At 42.4% G+C, this 22,560-nt stretch overlaps 1 protein-coding gene across 3 annotated transcripts in view; it reads right to left on the bottom strand.

Annotated features, from left to right (window-relative positions):
• The window catches only part of LOC129820315 (vasodilator-stimulated phosphoprotein-like), a 33,803-nt gene extending 24,978 nt beyond the window's left edge, over nt 1–8,825 (bottom strand). For 2 of the 3 annotated variants that reach the window (XM_055877387.1, XM_055877397.1), the window contains exon 1: nt 8,608–8,825. In XM_055877387.1, the coding sequence (XP_055733362.1) occupies nt 8,608–8,612 (5 nt within the window). In that variant the 5' untranslated portion in view covers nt 8,613–8,825. Of the gene's footprint in view, nt 1–1,178; nt 1,299–8,607 lie in introns of those variants that run through there. The other variant, XM_055877392.1, reaches the window with a different exon arrangement.
• Nucleotides 8,826–22,560: the final 13,735 nt, after the last annotated feature.

Genomic DNA, 22,560 nt, shown 5'->3' with positions numbered 1-22,560 from the left:
CTCGACACAATCCTGTCTCGGAGCTCTACGGACAATTCCTTTTGACCTCATGGCTTGGTTTTTGCTCTGACATGCACTGTCTACTGTGGGACCTTAACTAGACAGGTGTGTGCCTTTCCAAATCATGTGCAATCAATTGAATTTACCACAGGTGGACTCCGATGCAGTTGTAGAAACATCAAGGATGATCAATGGAAACAGGGTGCACCTGAGCTCAATTTCGAGTCTCATAGCAAAAGGTCTGAATACCTGTTTGTATATATATATATATATATACACATACATACATACATACAAACAAAAAGGTATTCATTTACACACACGTATATATTTATATTCTAGTCTGACATTCCTCATTCTGATATTTCTTAATTTTTCTGGATTGTGTGTATTTTTTAAAAATTGTATTTTAATGCTAGGTATTATTGCAATGTTGGAGCTAGAAACACATGCATTTTCGCTGAACCTGCGATATCTGCACATTTGTGTACGCAACCAATAAACCTGGATTTGATTTGATTCAAAGGGGTCGCATGCGGCGTTGCCAAGGTAACGCTTGAAACGGTAAGTCCCAGCCGCTTCCGCATCCTCTGCGGTGTCGGTGGTGTGAGAAGTGAAAGAATCTGAGTTCCTTAACTGGGGCATCTGAGCCCTGACCACTTCCTGCTCTCACAAACTGCTGCCTAATATGGCTGGCTAAGTGCAAATTTACACACACACGGGTGCAGGCGTAACATGCACGCTTCGCACGGACACACACACACACGGACATACGCCCCAGATCACGCACATAAAAAGCATGCAAACAGGCACACACATAAGAGGTGTTATCCCGAGATCTTGGGATTTAATCTTGTGTGCATTTAAATCCACCTCAATTAGGAGAGCCTTTCTCTCGTCTACTAATCTACGTTATCTGACGAGCATTTTGGTGAGTTCAGAGATCAAAAACAAATCACGACATAAACCCAAATTCTGCCATGTTCTTTAACAAAAAATCATGACATGACAGCATAACTGTTTCAAAGTCACCCTTTTCCCTAAAAGGCTACCCGAAAAACAACAAGGTGACACGAGTATGCAACTGTAACACGCAGTCAGATATGAAAGGGTTGAAAACTAGAAGCAGTATTTGATGCTCAGATCTGCCTATAATGTGTGTGTCTGCCTCTACTCACCCCATTTTCCCTCTCTTCACCAACTCTTACTCTAGCACAATCCCTCCATCTGTTGCCTTCTATCACTTTCAATTGCTTTATGCACCCGCTATTTTTCTGTCACCCCTCCCCACATCCGTCTATACTACATTGTTTCACAGTAACCACCTCAGCCTGTCTCTCTCAGTTCTTAGGTGTTATCATTTTTTCCACTCCCACAGTCAGTTTCCTCCTCCATTTCAAAATGTTCACACCTCCCCCTCTCTCCTTTCACTCTCACCTCTCCCAACTTTTTGCTCCCTCTCCCTCTTTGTTTCTAGGAGTTGAGCCTTATCTGGGGCTGAGTTTGTTTACAGAACCCATGGTGCCTTCGGACTGTGTTCTCTCACTGCAGTCCAGACTCTCTCTGTGTGTGCACAGTAAAATAACAGAAAATGTTACTTTGCCACAAAACATTTGATCCCAGTCTAAAGTATGTTATAGACTCCAGCAACATACCACCCTGCATCCCACGACTGGCTTGCCTCTGAAGCTAAGCAGGGTTGGTCCTGGTTGGTCCCTAGATGGGAGACCAGATGCTGCTGGAAGTGGTGTAGGAGGCACTCTTTCCTCTGGTCTAAAAAAATAATATCCCATTTGCCCTGTGTAGGGTTCCATCTTTTGGATGGGACGTTAAACGGGTGTCCTGACGCTCTGTGGCCACTAAAGATCCAATGGCACTTATCGTAAGAGTAGGAGTGTTAACCCCGGTGTCCTGGCTAAATTCCCAATCTGACCATCATGGCCACCTAATCATCCCCAGCTTCCAATTGGCTCATTCCTCTTCCCTGTAACTATTCCCCAGGTTGTTGCTGTAAATGAGAATGTGTTCTCAGTCAACTCAACAAAAGAAAATGTACTCCAAATTTGATATGATCCTATAAACTTCTTGTTGGTGTTCATGGGTCTTTTTACATGGAAATGACCCTTTGTAGAGGTTCCCAGTGGTGTTTTTCATTAGCCTGAAGGTTTCCTTTCATTATCTCCTTCCTTTCGTTTGCATTTCAGAAAGCTGGACTAGAAATACCTGGTTTGTGTTTGTTATGCACTAAAACGGCAGAGAATGGACTGAAACAGGGAGGGACTACTATATCCAATAAGAAATGCTCATTTTAGTTATCTGCTGCAAGACATTTTACAATGTATTCCGTTGCGTACTCTAATTAACAAGTTGACCCTCGTAGGGCATCCATCATATCGCGTTTACGCCTCTCCAATACTTTCAGTGCTGATGGAAAAAAGACAAGGAAATGAAGCCACTTTAAATTATTGAGGCTCACCCCAGAAAAAGGCATTGAATTAGCCGACTCACACCCTGACTCACTCTAGACAGGTCCCTGAACGGTTTGTGCTGCGTATCCAACTCCTATAGTCAACCATGAATGTGACCTGGGTGACAATGTTCCAGCCACAGACTCTCACTCACTTTGAAAACAGACACAAATACATGCAGAGCGTAATAAAAAAACTCCCACCTTCAACCAAGACATGCTTTCTGTATACAACTATAAATGGATAGCGAGTAATACAGTTGCTAGCGCACCTTGCTAGCTACCAGTTTAAAGACTATCGCTATAAAAACAATAACCACACGCAATTGACGTGGCATGCAATCATTGGTTGATGTCTGAGCAGGGGAAGGCGACCAAGACCTGTCTACTGCAGGTGGCTCTCAGAGCTAATGAACCCTGATACAGACGAGAGCTATTTGTGATAGTCTTGCCCTACAGGTCAGTGGCTAACACGGTGCAATTGCACAGACACACTCAAAGTGAAGGCATCAAAATAAGCAGAAGCATAGAACAAAGGCAAGTTTAAAATTAGACTTTCTGTGAATGCAAGCGCCTCACACCATCATGCCCTGGCTAGTGTCTACAGGAAACTTGGGTGTAAACAACGATGTCCCCTTGCGGTCGGGTGTGTGACAGCTGAGTCCCTTAATAGATCACAAAAAACATCTGAAAACCTACCTCTTCAACGAGTACCTTGATTAGTACCTGAACCCCCACCCCACAAGAAACTATACCTTCATTGCACTAGCACTGACTTTGCTGAAAGCTACTTTGTGGGAACTGTACTTACTATGACTGATATGTGGTTGTCTGACCTTAAGATGGATGCACTAACTGTAAGTCACTCTGGATAAGAGCGTCTGCTAAATAACATAAAATGTCAATGTAAATGTGTGTCCATAATACTGTATAGTGGCATTAGTGACCGTCTGTCTGTAGTACTGCTGGTGTGTATGAGAGAGACACCAGTCCTGAGGAGGCATGAGTGACAACAATGCTTAATAACCACTGTCACATACTGAAAGACAGCTGGACTCTGTCACCGCTCTTTGACAGCCACATACTGAAAGACAGCTATAAGTAACGTTAATGTGCTGACATCTCTCACAATCAGCCTCACATTCCTGATCCTTCCGCATCTCTCTGTTCTCCACACATACAGCTACTTCAGTTTATGAAGCCTTTATTAAAACGGTAAAGTGATCGTTTCAAGTCATAGGTCTCTCAACCTCCATTTCCCCTTTGTACTTCTTTCCCTTTGACTCTTCTGCAGACACAATTTAATCTTTTCACCACCGGGAATGGTAAAGGTCGAAACCGATCTGTTAAAATCAATAAATGACAAACTGGGCATACTTGAACTAGTCAGCAAAGATATAAAAGAGTTTAAGGCAAGCCTCGAGATGAGTGACGAAAAAGCTGCGACATTGGAGAAAGACACAAACAAGTTAAAAGGGACAGTCAATAAGATTGAAACCAAAGTTAATGAACTTAAAAAGGAGAACATCGTTCTGAGAGAAAACTTACTTGACATACAGACTAGATCCATGAGAGAGAATCTGGTACTTACAGGTATCCAAGAGAAATAAGGAAAAGTTCCTCAAGGTGTAGTTAGAGAGTTCCTCCTTACAGCATTTCAGATCCCACGTGAAGCTGTCGTTAAAAAATAACTTGAACGTGTACACCGTTTCGGACAGAGAGGGCAGAGGTATGAACGCCCAATCGCTGCCAAATTTGCTTGCTTTAACGATGAAATAACGGTTAAAAGCCTGGGGAAAAGACCCCTTTTCAGGATCCTGTCTTTCAAAGATAATTCGTAAAATAACTTCACAGATCTTCATTGTAAAGGGTTTAAACACTGTTTCCCATGCTTGTTTAATGAACCATAAACAATTAATGAACATGCACCTGTGGAACGGTCATTACAGACACTAACAGCTTACAGACAGTCAGCAATTAAGGTCAAAATTATGAAAACTTAGGACACTAAAGAGGCCTTTCTACTGAAAACACCAAAAGAAAGATGCCCAGGGTCCCTGCTCATCCGCGTGAACGTGCCTTAGGTATGTTGCAAGGAGACATGAGGACTGCAGATGTGGCCAGGGCAATAAATTGCAATGTCCGTACTGTGAGACGCCTAAGACAGCGCTACAGGGAGACGGACGATCAGCTGTCCGTCCTCGCAGTGGCAGACCACGTGTAACAACACCTGCACAGGATTGGTACATCCGAACATCACACCTGCGGGATAGGTACAGGATGGCAACAACAACTGCTCGAGTTACACCAGGAATGCACAATCCCTCCATCAGTGCTCAGACTGTCCGCAATAGGCTGGACTGAGGGCTTGTAGGCCTGTTGTAGGGCAGGTCCTCACCAGACATCGCCGGCAACAACGTCGCCTATGGGCACAAACCCACCGTCGCTGGACCAGAAAGGACTGGCAAAAGTGCTATTCACTGACGAGTCACGGTTTTGTCTAACCAGGGGTGATGGTAGGTTTTGCGTTTATTGTCGAAGGAATGAGTGTTACACCGAGGCCTGTACTCTGGAGTGGGATCGATTTGGAGGTGGAGGGTCCGTCATGATCTGGGGTGGTGTGTCCCAGCATCATCGGACTGAGCTTGTTGTCATTGCAGGCAATCTCAACGCTGTGCGTTACAGGGAAGACATCCTCCTCCCTCATGTGGTACCCTTCCTGCAGGCTCATCTTAACATGACTCTCCAGCATGACAATACCACCAGCCATACTACTCGTTCTGTGTGAGATTTCCTGCAAGGCAGGAATGTCAGTGTTCTGCCTTGGCCATCGAAGAGCCCACATCTCATTCCCATTGAGCACGTCTGGAACCTGTTAGATCGGAGGGTGAGGACTAGGGCCATTCCCCCCAGAAATGTCCGGGAACTTGCAGGTGCTTTGGTGGAAGAGTGGGGTAACATCTCACAGCAAGAACTGGCAAATCTGGTGCAGTCCATGAGGAGATGCAGTGCAGTACTTAATGCACCTGGTGGCCACACCAGATACTGACTGTTACTTTGATTTTGATCCCCCCCTTTGTTCAGGGACACATTATTCCATTTCTGTTAGTCACATGTCTGTGGAACTTGCTCAGTTTATGTTTCAGTTGTTGAATCTTGTTATGTTCGTATACATGTTAAGTTTGCTGAAAATAAATGCAGTTGACAGTGAGAGGACGCTGCTTTTTGTTGCTGAGTTTATAGTACTCTTACATAATTTCCACGTGGGCGAGGATATTGGAAATTTAATCAAAGCCTACTGGATGATAACTTGTTTTTAACTAGGACAGAAGAATTTATAACTGACTTTTCCCGACATAACATAGGTACAGCAGATCCCCTTATTGTATGGGACACTTTTAAATGTGCCTTTAGAGAACATGCAATTCAGTACTCATCTATAAAACAAAAGCAATTTAGGTCAAAAGAGTCCATATTAACAAAGGACTAACAGTACAGATAGATGGCAATAAAAACTGTACCATAGAGGTTCAGAGTAAGTTAGAGGAAAAACAAAAAGAAATGGAGGAACTTTTTCAAGAAAGAACCAGTGTAATATATTATGGGGAAAAATGCACCAAATTCTTTTTCAATCTTCAACATAGAAATGCTATCAAAAATGTTTTACTGAAACTTGTTACAAATGATGGAGTCACTCATTATTCACCGAACGATACTTTGAAAGAGGAAGTAAAGTAGTTTAAGCATGTTTTCGTTTCAGTCTCCTCCATCTCCACTAACCGAAGCTAATTATATGGATTTTTTCCCTATTAATAATGTAAAATTAATATCTGTACAGAAAGACTTATGTGATGGCCAAATTACAGAGAAGGAACTTCTTGATTCAATGAAAGCCTTTAAGTCTGGGAAAACTCCAGGGCTGGATGGCATACCAGTGGAGGTATATCAAACTTTTTTGATATACTCAGAGGACCATTATTAGCATGTTTTAACCACTCCTATGTAAATGGTAGATGATCGGACACGTAACAAGAAGGTCTGATTTCATTATTACTGAAACAGGATCCATGTGGTATGTATAAAGATCCAGTCCATTAAATAAATTGGAGGCCTCTTATACTTCAGTGTTGTGATGCAAAAAAATCGAGCTAAATGCTAAGTACACCTGACATACCCATTTTTCTCCACTGCTCTGTATTGAAAAAGTGAGAAAGAGGGAAAGTGTGTGGTGTTCATTTCACCTCTGGTGGCATCCAGCTTAAACCAGGATCAGCTCCAGCTACACTTCATCCCTGAATCCACTTGCTTAACAAGCAACGGCTCTTTTTCACCTAATTCTCTCATTCGTTAGCAAGTAAACATTTCACACAGATTGCCAGGGTCCAGTAAGCAACTAACGTGTTGCGTTATAACTTGAGGAACGGCAAGGAGTCATAAACAAGTCAATACTATAGCCAATTGGTTAGGTTACTAACGTTAGCCGTCTGACTTTATTAGTCAGCTAATTTTCACACCATATTTGATCAGTTAAGTTGGCTAATGTTGCTCACTAATCCAACCCGGAAGCCAGCCGCACCAATGTGTCGGAGGAAACACTGTGCACCTGGCAACCTTGGTTAGCGAGCACTGCGCCCGGCCCACCACAGGAGTTGCTGGTGCGCGATGAGACAAGGATATCCCTACCGGCCAAACCCTCCCTAACCCGGGCGACGCTAGGCCAATTGTGCGTCGCCCCACGGACCTCCCGGTCGTGGCCGGCTGCGACAGAGCCTGGGCACGAATCCAGAGTCTCTGGTGGCGCAGCTAGCACTGCAACGCAGTGCCCTAGACCACTGCGCCACCCGGGAGGCCTATCATTTGTTTTTCAACAGGACAATGACCCAACACACCTCCAGGCTGTGTAAGGGCTAATTGACGAGGAAGGACAGTGATGGAGTGCTGCATCAGATGACCTGTCCTCCACAATCCCCCGACCTCAACCAAATTGAGATGGTTTGGGATGAGTTGGACCGCAGAGTGAAGGAAAAGCAGCCAACAAGTGCTCAGCATATGTGGGAACTCCTTCAAGACTGTTGGAAAAGCATTCCAGGTGAAGCCGGTTGAGAGAATGCCAAGAGTGTGCAAAGCTGTCATCAAGGCAAAAGGTGGCTATTTGAAGAATATATTTGTTTTTCAACTTTTTTGGTTACTACATGATTCCATGTGTTATTTCATTGTTTATGTTTTCACTATTATTCTACAATGTAGAAAATAGTACAAATAAAGAAAAACCCTTGAATGAGTAGGTATTTTAAAACTTTTGACCGGTAGAGAGAGTGATTGATGTATGTATGTATGCATGTATGTATGTATGCATGCATGTATGTATATATATATATATATATATTTAATTATTATTTTTTATCCCAGCCCCTGTCCCCACAGGAGACCTTTTGGTAGGCAGTCATTATAAATAAGAATTTGTTCTTAACTGACTTGCCTAGTTAATAAATAAAGGTTAAATATATTAAACAAATAAAAAATAAGAAAAGCAATTATACCTAACCTGGAAGAGGGAATGTAGACTACTATTTTGCAATTAAAACTAAACTGCATGGGTCTACTGTAGCTAATTGGTGTTGGAAAATGTTTACTCGAAACCTCTGAATCTGCCAATATTGCTACGCTACTCTAGGTCTATAAATAGTCTGAACAATGTATTTGAATTTTGAGAACAGCAGAATAGTTATTTACTAGCCAGTAGAATAAACAAAATTATAAAAAAGGTTCGGAAAAATCTACTTACATATAAACGAAATGTTATTCCATGTCTACGTTCAAAAACTAGTAATCTGAATATGGTAAATACATCTGAGTATGGCCATGTTTTATCTACAGCTATAAAACACCGGTAGTCTACGTTCGCACTATTTTACACACAAATGCATAGCCCAACCATAAATCATGTTCGTAGGCTCTTTGTCGTGAATTTCGTCAATTTGAGAAAAAAAACTATGACAAACATTAATCTACCCTTGTTCGAATTTAAATAAAGAATCAGGACAATTAACACCAATGTTTAAAGCGCGACATTGTAACGTAGCATATTGAAACAAAAACAGGCAATTACACAAAACAGATTTTCCACGGACTTAATTTACCTCATTGTTTGGCGAGACTGCAAATCCTCTCTCCCAAGCTAGATATGTGGTTTTGGATGAGTAGCCGGAGTAGAAAATAGAAGACATAAGATACAACGATGGTAAAAATGTGATACACACATATATCAATCTAGACACCCTATCAATCTAGACACCCGGCACACCACGACAATTTCCTGGTTCAAGGGAGGAGGAGGTTGAATAGAATTGTTGGTGCTTTCAAGATAACGGGGAACTCGGAAAAAATCGAGATCAAATCATGACGTCAGTGATTTTCAGGAAGTGGTGTAAAGTACTTATGAAATATATATATTTTTTAAGTAAGTTAAGAACAAATTCTTATTTACAACGATGGCCTACCCCGGCCAAACACAGACGACGCTGGGTCAATTGTGCGCTGAACTATGGGACTCCTAATCACGACCGGATGTGATTCAGCCATAGATTCGAACGAGGGACTGTAGTGTCGCCTCTTGCAGTGCCTTAGACCGCTGCGCCACTCGGGAGCCCAAAACCCTCGTTCCCATACCAGGAGTCGAACCCAGGCTGCCTGGGTGAAACCAGGAATCCTAACCGCTGGACCATATGGGACACATTCTACACTTTCAAATATACTTTAAAGTAGACCTACTACTTCAACAGTTTTTTGGGGTATTTGTACTTTACTATTTATATTTTTTGACAACTTTTACTACACTACATTCCTAAAGAAAATAATGTACTTTTTACTCCATACATTTTCCCTGACACCCAAAAGTACTGTTTTATGATTAGCAGGACAGGAACATGGTCCAATTCACGCACTTATCAATATAACATCCCGGGCCATCCCTACTGTCTCTGATCTGGCGGACTCACTAAACACAAATACTTTGTTTGTAAATTATGTCTGAGTGTTGGAGTGGCTGGCTATCCGTAGATAAAAAAAAAAACAAGAAAATCATGCCGTCTGGTTTGCTTAATCTAATCAAATGGCTACCCAGACTATTTGCATTGCCCCCCCCCCCCTTCTACAATGCTGCCACTCTCTGTTATTATCTATGCATAGTTACTTTAATAACTCTACCTACATGTACATATTACCTCAATTACCATGACACCGCTGCCCCCACAAATTGACTCTGTACCGGTACCCCCTGTATATAGCCTCACTATTGTTATATTACTGCTGCTCTTTAATTATTTGTTACTTTTATCTCTTACTTTTTTAGGTATTTTCTTAAAACTGCATTGTCGGTTAAGGGCTTGTAAGTACACATTTCACTGTAAGGTCTACCTACACCTGTTGTATTCGGTGCAGGTGACAAATACAATTTGATTTGAATTAATATAAGGAATTTGAAATGATTCATACTTTACATTTAATACTTAAGTCAATTTGAGCAATTACATTTACTTTTGATACTTAAGTATACAAAATTAAAAAACAAATACTTTTTTTTTTTTTTTTTTTAACAGTATTTTTATTGGAATTTCACAATTTTCACCCATATTAAAGAGATACAACAACAGAGACCAGGCAAAAAAAAACAACAAGGAAAAACAGCACCCGCCTACACATACCTGCGCATACATATATATATACACATATACATATACATACACACACATACGCACACCATCCTCCTCCCCCCGCTTCTCCCACCCTAACCCCATCATTGCGTCTCTCAATACACACATTTTAAACAAACTTACAAACAGAAATTAAACAAAAAAAGCTCGGTTTAAACTAAGAAGTTAGGTTCCACACATGGAACATAGTGTAATTCTGAATACATAGATCACCACCATTCTAAGAGAATCCTTGCAGCATAATAGCTGATACCTCAGGTTCTAGGTAATTTAGATAGGGTTCCCACACTTTGTAGAACTGATCTGTTTTAGAATGCAATGTACATGTCAGATATTCCAGAGGCACCCATTCAAAAAGTATCATATGCCAATCTTTAATAGAAGGAACCTTATCACTAATCCACCGTAAAAGGATGTTTTTCCTTGCAGCAAAGGTAAGGATGTTGTAAAGCCTCCTCTTACTCACAGAAGTAACATGCCTACTAGGGAGACCTAACAGTAACGAAACTGGGTCCAATTCTAGATCGACCCCTAGGATCTTTTCAATTTCTTACAGAACACCAGACCAGTATCGTTGTATTTTGGTACATGACCATAAACAATGTGTTAGGGTGCCTGTATCAGTTTTGCATTTAAGACACTGAGGAGAAGAGGAAGAGGGGCTAAAGGCATGTCTGCGATTTGGGGATATATGCAATCTGTGTATTATTCTTAATTGGATTGCTTTAGTACGATTACATATAGATATTGTTTTTGCATATCTCCAAATGTCCTCCCACATCTCTTCATCAATAGTCACAGACAATTCTTTCTCCCACACTTGTTTCACCCTCCGTGTGTCGACAGCAGGAAAGGACCTTAAAGCATCATAAAACAGACTTACAGACATTTTCCTTTGTGGAAAAAAAAGCATTCTCTCAATGACAGACATATCAGGGTTACCAATTAAGGTGGTGCTCTTCACAATATAATGTCTTACTTGTAGGAAGCGGAAAAAGTCCTGCTTTGGGAGTCGATATTTCTCCACCATCTGCTCAAATGACAATAGAATCTTATCAGCAAATAAGTCATTTAGTCTGCGTATGCCCTTATTAAGCCAAAAGTTAAAGCCAGCATCCAGCAATCCTGGACCAAAATCTGGGTTGTTAAGAATTGGGGTAAGAGCAGAGGTTAGTTTGGACCTTCCCAAGAAGCGCTGAACTGACCTCCAAACCTTGAGTGTGTTAAGTGTAATAGGATTATTGCAGTGATCTTCTACAGACTTGAAACTTCTGAAAAATAAAAGATCCTGTAAGGGGTATTTTGAAAGAGAAGTCTCAATGTCTAACCAAATAGAGGAGTCATCGTTTGTGATCCAATCAGAAATATAACATAGGTGGGCACACCACTGATAGAACCTGATATTGGGCAGATCCAAGCCCCCCATAGAACTTGGCAGCTGCAATATTGCCATCTTAAGCCTTGGCTTGCGTTTACTCCATATGAAGGAACTTAGCCATCCATTTACATCCTTTATTATCTTATTGGAGAGTAATACTGGGATCATTTGGATTGGGTAAAGTAGTCTAGGTAAAATGCTCATTTTCAAGAGGGATATTCTACCCAACCAAGAAATCGGGAGAGAGTTCCAGCGCTCCAGATCCTGTCTTATTGTATAAAACAAGGGAACAAAATTGGCTTTGTACATTTGCTGGAATTTAGGAGTTACAAATATACCCAGATACGTAAAGCCTGAGGGAGACCATTTAAAAGGGAAGGGGTGTCACGATCGTGTGGCGGATTAACGGACCAAAATGCAGCAGTTGGAAAATATGCCATCTTCTTTTATTTTAAAAGATGACAAAAATAAACACGAAACAAAAACACTTTAACAAAACAACAAAATAACAAAACGACCGTGAAGCTACAAACGTTGTGCACAAATAAAACAATATAAAAACTCAATATCATTGAAAGTTATCTTCAATGTTCCACCACTAGCTAACGTTCTAACGTTCTTACATAGACAATTACCCACAACCAATGAGAGCCTATGGCTACCCTAAATAAGGCTCCCAATCAGAGACAACCGAAATCAGCTGTCTCTAATTGGGAACTCATTCAGGTAACCATAGACTCTCCTAGACAACTAAACATACATAGACAATACTAGAAACATGTACTCCACACAAACCCATATACTATACACAACCCCTTTACCATAAACAACACCCAAAACCAACAAAACAAAAACATTCCCCATGTCACACCCTGACCTAACTAAAATAATAAAGAAAACCAAGAATACTAAGGCCAGGGCGTGACATAACCCCCCCCTTGAGGCGCGAACTCCGGGCGCACCATACACAGTCTAGGGGAGGGTCTGGGTGGGCTTCCCTCCACGGTGGCGGCTCCGGCTCTGGTCGTGGTCCCCACTTCACCACAGTCCCTAACCACCTCCTTAGCTTCTTCAAAATGACCCCTCTCCACATTAACCCCATTGCATTAAGGGGCAGTTCTGGACTAAGGGGCAGTACCAGGGTAAGGGGCAGTACCAGGGTAAGGGGCAGTACCAGGGTCAGGGGCAGTACCAGGGTCAGGGGCAGTACTAGGGTAAGGGGCAGCACCAGGGTAAGGGGCAGCACCAGGGTAAGGGGCAGCACCAGGATAAGGGGCAGCTCCGGACTGGAAAATGGCAGCTCCGGACTGAGGGACTGCAGCTCCGGACTGAGGGACTGCAGCTCCGGACTGAGGGATGGCCCATGGCTGGCTGACGGATCTGGCTGCTCATGGCTAGCTGACGGATCTGGCTGCTCATGGCTAGCTGACGGATCTGGCTGCTCATGGCTAGCTGACGGATCTGGCTGCTCATGGCTAGCTGACGGATCTGGCTGCTCATGGCTAGCTGACGGATCTGGCTGCTCATGGCTAGCTGACGGATCTGGCTGCTCATGGCTGGCTGACGGATCTGGCTGCTCATGGCTGGCTGACGGATCTGGCTGCTCATGGCTAGCTGACGGATCTGGCTGCTCATGGCTAGCTGACGGATCTGGCTGCTCATGGCTAGCTGACGGATCTGGCTGCTCATGGCTGGCTGACGGATCTGGCTGCTCATGGCTGGCTGACTGATCTGGCTGCTCCTGTCTGGTTGGCGGCTCTGACAGATCCTGTCTGGTTGGCGGCTCTGGCAGATCCTGTCTGGTTGGCGGCTCTGGCAGATCCTGTCTGGTTGGCGGCTCTGGCAGATCCTGTCTGACGGACGGCTCTAGCGGCTCCTGTCTGGCTGGCGGCTCTAGCGGCTCCTGTCTGGCGGACGGCTCAGTAGGCTCATGGCAGACGGGCGGCTTTGCAGGCTCATGGCAGACGGGCGGCTTTGCAGGCTCATGGCAGACGGATGGCTCAGATGGCGCTGGGGAGACGGATGGCTCAGATGGCGCTGGGGAGACGGATGGCTCAGATGGCGCTGGGGAGACGGATGGCTCAGATGGCGCTGGGGAGACGGGCAGTTCAGTCATCGCTGTGCAGACGGCAGACTCCTGCCGGCTGAGGCGCACTGTAGGCCTGGTGCGTGGTGCCGGGACTGGTGGCACCGGGCTGGGGACACGCATCTCAGGGCTAGTGCGGGGAGCAGGAACAGGGCATACTGGACCCTGGGGACGCACATTAGGCCTAGTGCGTGGTGCCGGAACTGGTGGTACCGGGCTAGGGACACGCATCTCAAGGCTAGTGCGGGGAGCAACAACAGGGCACACTGGACTCTCAAGGCGTACTATAGGCCTTGTGCGTGGTACCGGTACTGGTGGTACCGGGCTGAGGACCCGCACATCAGGGCGAGTACGGGGAGAAGGAACAGTGCGTACAGGACTCTGGAGACACACAGAGGGCTTGGTGCGTGGTGTAGGCACTGGTGGTAATGTGCTGGAGACACGCACCACAGGGCTAGTACGTGGAGGAACAACAGGGCTCTGGAGACACCCAGGAAGCTTGATGCGTGGTGTAGGCACTGGTGGTAATGGGCTGGAAACACGCACCTCAAAGCTAGTGCGAGGAGCAGGAACAGTGCGTAAAGGGCTCTGGAGACGCACCTTAGACCTAGTGCTTGGTGCCGGAACTAGTGGTACAGGGCTGGGGACATGCATCTCAGGATGAGTGCAAAAAGTAGGAACAGGACACACCGGGTTGTGAAGGTGTACTGGAGACCTGGTGTGTATAGCCGGCATCAAATCTTCCGGAACTTTAACACGAGTTTCAGGCTGAGTACGAGGAACTGACACAGGTGGCATCGGACAGCTAATACGCTCCTCAGGGAGAATGCATTGCATACTCTGCCAAACCAACAGCTCTCTCTCTTCACTCTCCTCCAATTTCGTCAACAACTCTTCGAATGTCTCATAATCTCCCCTTCGTTCACTCTCCTCCAATCTGTCCAATAACTCCTCGACACACTCAGACTCACCCCTCAACTTCGCCGACTGCTCCAAGTGCCCCCCTCCCCAAAAAATTTTGTGCTGTCTCTTGGGCTTCCTCCCGTGTCTCCGTGCTGCCTCCATCTCTGCCTTGGGGCAGTGATATTCCCCTGGCTGTGACCAGGGTCCTCTCCCGTCTAGAATTTCCTCCCATCTCCAGAAATCCTGTGTAGGTAGGTCCTGTTGCCGCCTTCCATGCCGCTTGGTCCTATGGTGGGTAATTCTGTCACGATCGTGTGGCGGATTAACGGACCAAAATGCAGCAGTTGGAAAATATGCCATCTTCTTTTATTTTAAAAGATGACAAAAATAAACACGAAACAAAAACACTTTAACAAAACAACAAAATAACAAAACGACCGTGAAGCTACAAACGTTGTGCACAAACATACAGGCTACTAACGTTCTTACATAGACAATTACCCACAATCAATGAGAGCCTATGGCTACCCTAAATAAGGCTCCCAATCAGAGACAACCGAAATCAGCTGTCTCTAATTGGGAACTCATTCAGGTAACCATAGACTCTCCTAGACAACTAAACATACATAGACAATACTAGAAACATGTACTCCACACAAACCCATATACTATACACAACCCCTTTACCATAAACAACACCCAAAACCAACAAAACAAAAACATTCCCCATGTCACACCCTGACCTAACTAAAATAATAAAGAAAACCAAGAATACTAAGGCCAGGGTGTGACAAGGGGGGAGAAGTATTAGGTACAGAGTGAAGGCTACCAAGTGGCATAGCCTCTGATTTAGTTAAGTTAATCTTGTAGCCTGAGAATTCGCTGAATAATTGAATAATATTAATAAGAGATGTAGTTGAGGTCTCGGGAAATACTTGTTTTTACTTTTACTCAAGTAGGAACTACTCGGTGACTTTCACTTTTACTTGAGTCGTTTTCTATTAAGGTATTTTTACTTTTACTCAAGTATAACAGTTGTGTGCTTTTTCCACCACTGTCGTTCAGCCACAGCTCGGTGAAATGTAAGATATTAGTTTTTAATGTCCCGTTGGTAGGATAGTCTTGAACGGAGCTCATCCAGTTCATTCTCCATTGATTGCACGTTGACCAATAGGACAAATGGTAGAGGCGGGTTACCCACTCCCCAACAAATTCTCACAGGGTCCCTGGACCTGCGTCCCTTGTATCGGCATCTCTTCTTCATGAGAATGTCGGGGATTTGGGCCTGGTCCGGTATTAGCAGTAAATCCTTTGCGTCCGACTCGTTAAAGAAAAAATATTTGTCCAGTTCAAGGTGAGTAAATGCTTTTCTGACATCCAGAAGCACTTTTCAGTCATAAGAGACTGTGTCAGAAACATTATGTACAAAATAAGTTACAAACAATGCAAAAAAACACGGAAAATAGCACAATTGGTTAGGAGCACGTAAAACGGTAACCATCTATAAATTGTTGACGCCATTCTAGATCAAACGGCACATCAATAACAACCTGCTCGGATGGAGCCCAGACAGCAGTTTGCATCTCTCCAGTCCTGTGCAGAACATGCCCATTTGCACCTGCATGTAGTACCCACGGGCTCCATTAGGTTGCAGCTGAGGAACCCCATCCATCAGCTTTACATTGTTATCAGTGAGTTTGTCATAGAACAGTTCAGTCAGAGACTGACACTTCTTACTCAGAACAGGGCATTTGATGTCTAAATGTTCTTGAGAGTTTACTAACACTATCTGGGCTTGCAGAAAGCCATGGCTCCTTGACGCTCACTACTGTGCCTCTACTCTAAAGACTAAACCCACAGCTCTCCATCCATGTGTAGGCCACCTGCTCATTCTCCTTACCATATGTGGTTTCTGAGTTCCCATGGGACCTGGGGAAGAGATGCTCCCGCACAAATTTGTCGGGATTGGTTGAGGGGCGCACAGGAACCTTCTTTGCGGAGCTAGCAGTGATCTGAAGTTTACGTGCGTCATACCACGCATGGGAGGCAGCCTGTGCATTAGTGACCTCCTCCAAGCTGGCACATTTACACTCCTCCCTAAACATTATAAAATGACAAGCATTTATGACACTGCATGTTGATGCCATGTTCACCATGAGGCTGCCGTAGCTGTGTGATTGCTTCTGAAACTTGATGACTGTTTGGTTTAGCTTTGATAAACTTGTGCAGAAGGCTCGCCACTAGAACATTGGCCCCTTTCAAACTCTTCTTAAGTGTGTTGTGGGAGTGGTACGCAGGAGTTGGAGGTAGAGATGTAGAAGCGGCCAGGGTGCTGTCAGAGAACTCATCACTTAGTTTGTGACATTTGAAACAGATCTTGGTCAACCTTTTTGGAGCTAAATACCGCTGTGTCTCCGAGTTCCACTGGCATTGCTCATCTGTACAGGACACCCCTGTCAAACCTCCATACACAGCATTCTGCACCTTCAACCAAAACCTACTGTTAGAATAGTAATTTGCAGTACAGCACACTACTTTACATGGTGTTCACAGTTGACTAGTTTACATAGTTCCCTTTTAACTACCGGTAATAGGTTTGGGTTGTTGGTAATTTCCTATTTTTTTCCTGTAAAGCTTACCTTGATTCTGTACCTACCTCATTGCCATTTGAGATTAGACTGATTTACTTACACAATGAGCCACGGAAACCAAGAACCGGGTGTGCATGTTGTAATAGTTATCAGTTCTGGTCAGTGATATGGTATCATCACAATTAGCGAGCTAGTTAACATCAAACGTATCAGTCATAGAAAGGGCAAGTTATGATAAACAAAAAGCCAGCGAGCTATCTACCTTCCATAGTATTGCAGGGGTTCAAACTATAGAACCCAGTTCTTACATTTGAATATAAAAATTGATTTTATCAAAGAAAACTATGCTACATTTTATCTTTGGGACCCTCAGGATGACAAATCAGAGCAAGATTACTGAATATAAGCACATTATTTACCTTCAGAGTTGAATGTATCAAACCAGTTGCCGTGATAAAAGTTTGTTGTTGTGCACTCTCCTCAAACAACAGCATGGTATTTTGTCACTGTAATAGCTACTGTAAATTGGGACAGTGCAGTTAGATTAACAAGAATTTAAGCTTTCTGCCCATATAAGACCTATGTCCTGTGAAATGTTCTTATTACTTACAACGTCATGCTAATCACATTAGCGCACGTTAGCTCAACCGTCCCGTGCGGGGACACCGATCTCGTAGAGGTTAAATAAGGTGAATAGGACCTCGAACAAATAATAAATGAGACCAAAGACATCCAAAATCCATCAGATTAAGAGTTTTTAATAAAGTCATCAACACTGATATCAAATTAAATATTTTGAAGAAAAAAAGTTTGCACATATAGCACGTGTCAAACTCATTCCAAGGAGGGCCAAGTGTCTGCGGGATTTGCTCCTCCCTTGGACTTGATTGATTAATTAAGGTCAATGATTAGGAAGGAACTCTCCTCAGCTGGTGGTCTAGGTCATAATTGAAAGGAAAAAACAAAAACCAGCAGACAATAGGCCCTCCATTGAATGAGTTTGACACCCCTGACAAAGAGGGATGTCAGAAGCCGAACACATGCTCTCCAAACAAAGACAAGGAAGAAATTGACAGTAAACTAGTTAAATGTAATCAGATAAGACAAATGTTCTTTATCACAAGTGTTGCGCAGTTTGTGAACTCCAGTGACGTGTATTCATGGATACCAAGGGAAGCCAGGCTTCCCCCCCAAAATTATAATATATATATTTTTTAACATAAAATAATATATATCTTTCATCTCTGTGTTTCATAGTTTTCCTTCAATTTGCAAGAGGCTGAAAGCATCCAAGCGAGCAAAATAGCGCCCCTCTGTCCCTCTACGTGTAGGCCATCTATCTGATGCTGTCTGGTCCAAACGAGTATGACATTGTTGACGCCTGTACCAATGAACGCAAGAGAAGCCAGCGAGCATTTGGCCTCGATTAAAAAAAGTATTAAAAAATGTGCCAATCAGCGTTGAGCTAAACTGAGCGAGCTCAACTGTGAATGGTCCTGGCGCACCAAAAAAAAGGGTCAAGGGAAGCCAGCTTGGATTTGTGTCACTCCTTACAAATCGCATTGAGAGCATACAGTACGTCATTGACAGAAACAACTTGAATTGTTGTATCTCATTGTGTTGTTGTCCTCAGGTCGCTAACTAGCTAAAATTGTCCCTTTCCTAAATTAGCCATGAATGGAGATAAGGATTTGGACTTGTAGTTTTACTTAATTCTCCGTACTGGCCAATGACTATAACGTACTGGCAAATTCTGATCCAACCATTAATTCATACATTGTTATGCCCCTTGCCTGAGAGGATGGAAGTTCAATATGTAGCTAGATGTAGAAGGCTAATCTTAACTAGCTAACGTTTATTCTGCCACTGTGTCTTCTTATTATCTCGGCCTTTAGGACTATATATCATGGTCACAAGGCATATGAATCAACAGGTTATAGAGCAGACAATGCAATTATCACAACACATAGGCTGTAAAATGGTTTGGTGGTAGATGGGGGCTTGGCTTCCCCAATGATTTTACCCATGCACCACTACTGGTGAACTCTCCAAACAACATTTCCACTTGGAGTGAGAATGATATGAATGTATATTATATTTAATGAATTATAAACATTTTCATAACCAAACATTCTAAATTAATGGGGGAATATGATGGGAATAACAGTAACTTCATTCATGAATACAGTACCAGTAAAAGTTTGGACTCATTGAAGGGTTTTCTTTATTTTTTACTATTTTCTACAATGTATAATAATAGTGAAGACATCAAAACTATGAAATAACACATATAGAATCATGTAGTAACCAAAAAAGTGTTAAAAAATGAATAAAAATAAATGTTATATTTGAGATTATTCAAAGTAGCCTTGATGACAGCTTTTCACACTCTTGGCATTCTCTCAACCAGCTTCACCTGGAATGCTTTTCCAACGGTTTTGAAAATCCACTGACGTGTGGTCCAATCGTATTTGCCCTTTGACTTAAGTCCCGGCCCCAACTCAAATAAAATAAAAATCTAAACGGCAACACTTTCCCCACATCGGATCATTGTTTACGTCACACGGAGAGATAGTTACAGAGTAAGTACATTTTATAAGCTTGTATGTAATCGATTGTAATGTTATTGCTACATCTGTGAAGTTGTTACAATGGAAAAGTGAATTGTAAACATTATTATACTGTGCGATCCCTGGTGTCACTACCTATGATCATAGAACAGATCAGATCAATTAGCACTGAGGTGTGAAGTGAGAGGTGTCAAAGCCCTTGAGCCCAACAATGGCAGGAGAGTTTCACAGCGTCCCCCACCCAGAGGCCTTTGAAGCCCCCTCCATTGGTGCAGATGTCATTACAATACAGTACCCCCTGGATTCATCTCTATTATTAACTGATATACAGCCAGGACACTTCAATTGTAAATTACCCCAATAAGAAACAATATTGTTGCTTTGATCACATCAGAAGATATACTCCTCGCAATCTCCAAAATACAACAGCCAGAGGACAACTTTTTTTGAACATCGTAAAGGACCATTCGCAAAAACTGAAGAGATATAGCTAGATAACGACCTCCTTTTCCATGTGGAAAAAAACAGTGGACAGAGACTTGCTAGCTACGTAAGCTAGCTAGCTGAGATTTTCTACAAAAATTGCTGTACAATATGATCATGTTGCCATCTAATGCACATTCAAATGTCATAAATCAACACTGCAGAGCTCTCCCTGTCCTCTGTCATGCCCTGATTGTATTACTGCTGATGATATATGATATCTGGAAATGTGCATGTACACCCTGGCCCATCTAATGTTGCTAGCCAGAATTCTGATTTCTGCTTCACTGATTTCTACTCGTGTAAAAGCCTGGGTTTTCTGCACGTTAACACGAGACGCTTATTACCTAAAATTGATCAATTGAAAGTGTGTGTTCACAGCTCAAATCCAAACGTGTTGGTCATCACTGAGTCGTGGTTAAGAAAGAGTGTTTTGAACACTGATGTTAACCTTTCTGGTTCTAACATTTTTCGGAAAGACAGATCTTCCAAAGGTGGTGGAGTGGCAATCTTTACCAAAGAACGCCCTCGGTGCTCAGTTGTCTCCACCAAGTCTCTCCCCAAACAATTTGATTTGCTGGTTTTAAGCATTAAACTTTCAAATAGCTCTTTGTTGACTGTTACTGGGTGTTATCGTCCATCATCAGCACCAGCCTGTACCCTAAATGCGCTAATCTCTCTCCTGGCCCCTTAAACTAAGCCTGAATATGTCCTGCTAGGTGACCTAAACTGGGACATGCTTAAACTACCCGACCAAGTCCTAAATCTTTCTCAGATTATTACCAATCTACGGATTGTAAATTAAAAATAAATTTTTTTGCTAAAATAATTATTATATTATTGATTGATTGACTATGGCTTTTCAAATCCCCCAGTATTGCTATCTGTAGCGTTAGTTCTACGCAAATATTGCAATTCTTCAGCCATTCCTGGACCTGTGACCAAAAATGAGCTACATACGGACAATACCAAAATAAATGATCTAGTGACTCTGCCTCCTCACAGCAGAATCTGCAGAGCTGGGAAGATTGTATCCCCCATATATATAACATTCTATTAGTTGCAAGAATTTTGTACAGTAATTTAAATTGAAAAATTCGAAGTTTTGAATCCGGCGTTGTTTTGCGTATCAATTCATAAACCATGTGCCATGGGATGGGTACATCGAAAATCTCTTCCCAACTATTTTGCAATTTATATGGCACAGCTGTCAGTTTTTTGGTCCTTAAATTAAATTGGTATATGTTTTTATTTATCACACTTTTCTTTAACCATTTATGTTCTTTAATATAGGGCCGACATACAAGTTCCTTACTTTTTCCCCTTCTACTTGCCTCTTCCATTTTTGTGGTAATGCTGCAAGTAATTGGTTGTAATTTTGGGTAGAGCAGACATTTCCATATGTCTGTGTTAGCTGCATGTGTGACATTACTCCACCAGCCCTATTTATGATATCATTCACAAAAGTTATACCTTTTTTAAACATTTCTTTGATAAATACAGTTTTTTATCAATTACTATATTTTAATTTAACCACAATATTTGTTGTACTATTTGTTCCGTCCTTTCCGGTGGATTAAACTGAAATTGCAACCAACTTTCTAAGGCTTGTTTAAAAAATAAAGATATTTTGGAGATTATTTCCTTTTCAAACAACCGAAAGTGAGCAGGTGTAATCTGAATAAAGGGAAAAAGGCCCTTCTTGAACATAGGATGAGACATTCGTACCAATTTACTAGAGAACCAGTTTGGATTTAAGTATAACTTTTGTATGACTGATGCCTTTAGTGAGAGGTCTAATGCTTTAATATTTAATAATTTCTGCCCTCCGAATTCATATTCGTTATATAAATAGGCCCTTTTAATTTTATCTGGCTTGCCGTTCCAAATAAAATTGAATATTTTTTGTTCATATAATTTAAAAAGCAGGTCACTAGGTGTAGGCAAAACCATATGCAAATAGGTAAACTGTGATATGATTAAAGAGTTAATCAGGGTGATTTTCCCACAAATAGACAGGTATTTTCCTTTCCATGGTAGCAAGATCTTATCTATTTTTGCTAACTTTCTATAAAAATGTATTGGAGTGAGATCATTTCTATCTTTTGGGATTTGTATACCGAGTATGTCCACATCTCTGTCAGACCATTTAATTGGTAAACTACATGGCAATGTAAAATGTGTATTTTTTAGTGATCCAATACGTAATATGGTACATTTATCATAACTTGGTTTTAATCCAGAGAGGATAGCAAATGTATCTAGATCCTCTAAGAAGCCGTGGAGAGACTCTAGTTGTGGTTTTAAAAGAAAACATGAATCATCAGCGTACAATGACACCTTAGTTTTTAGGCCCTGGATTTCTAATCC

Source organism: Salvelinus fontinalis, chromosome 2, assembly GCF_029448725.1.
Source record: "Salvelinus fontinalis isolate EN_2023a chromosome 2, ASM2944872v1, whole genome shotgun sequence".
Lineage (NCBI taxonomy): Eukaryota > Metazoa > Chordata > Actinopteri > Salmoniformes > Salmonidae > Salvelinus > Salvelinus fontinalis.
This window is presented reverse-complemented; position numbering and strand designations above follow the sequence as displayed.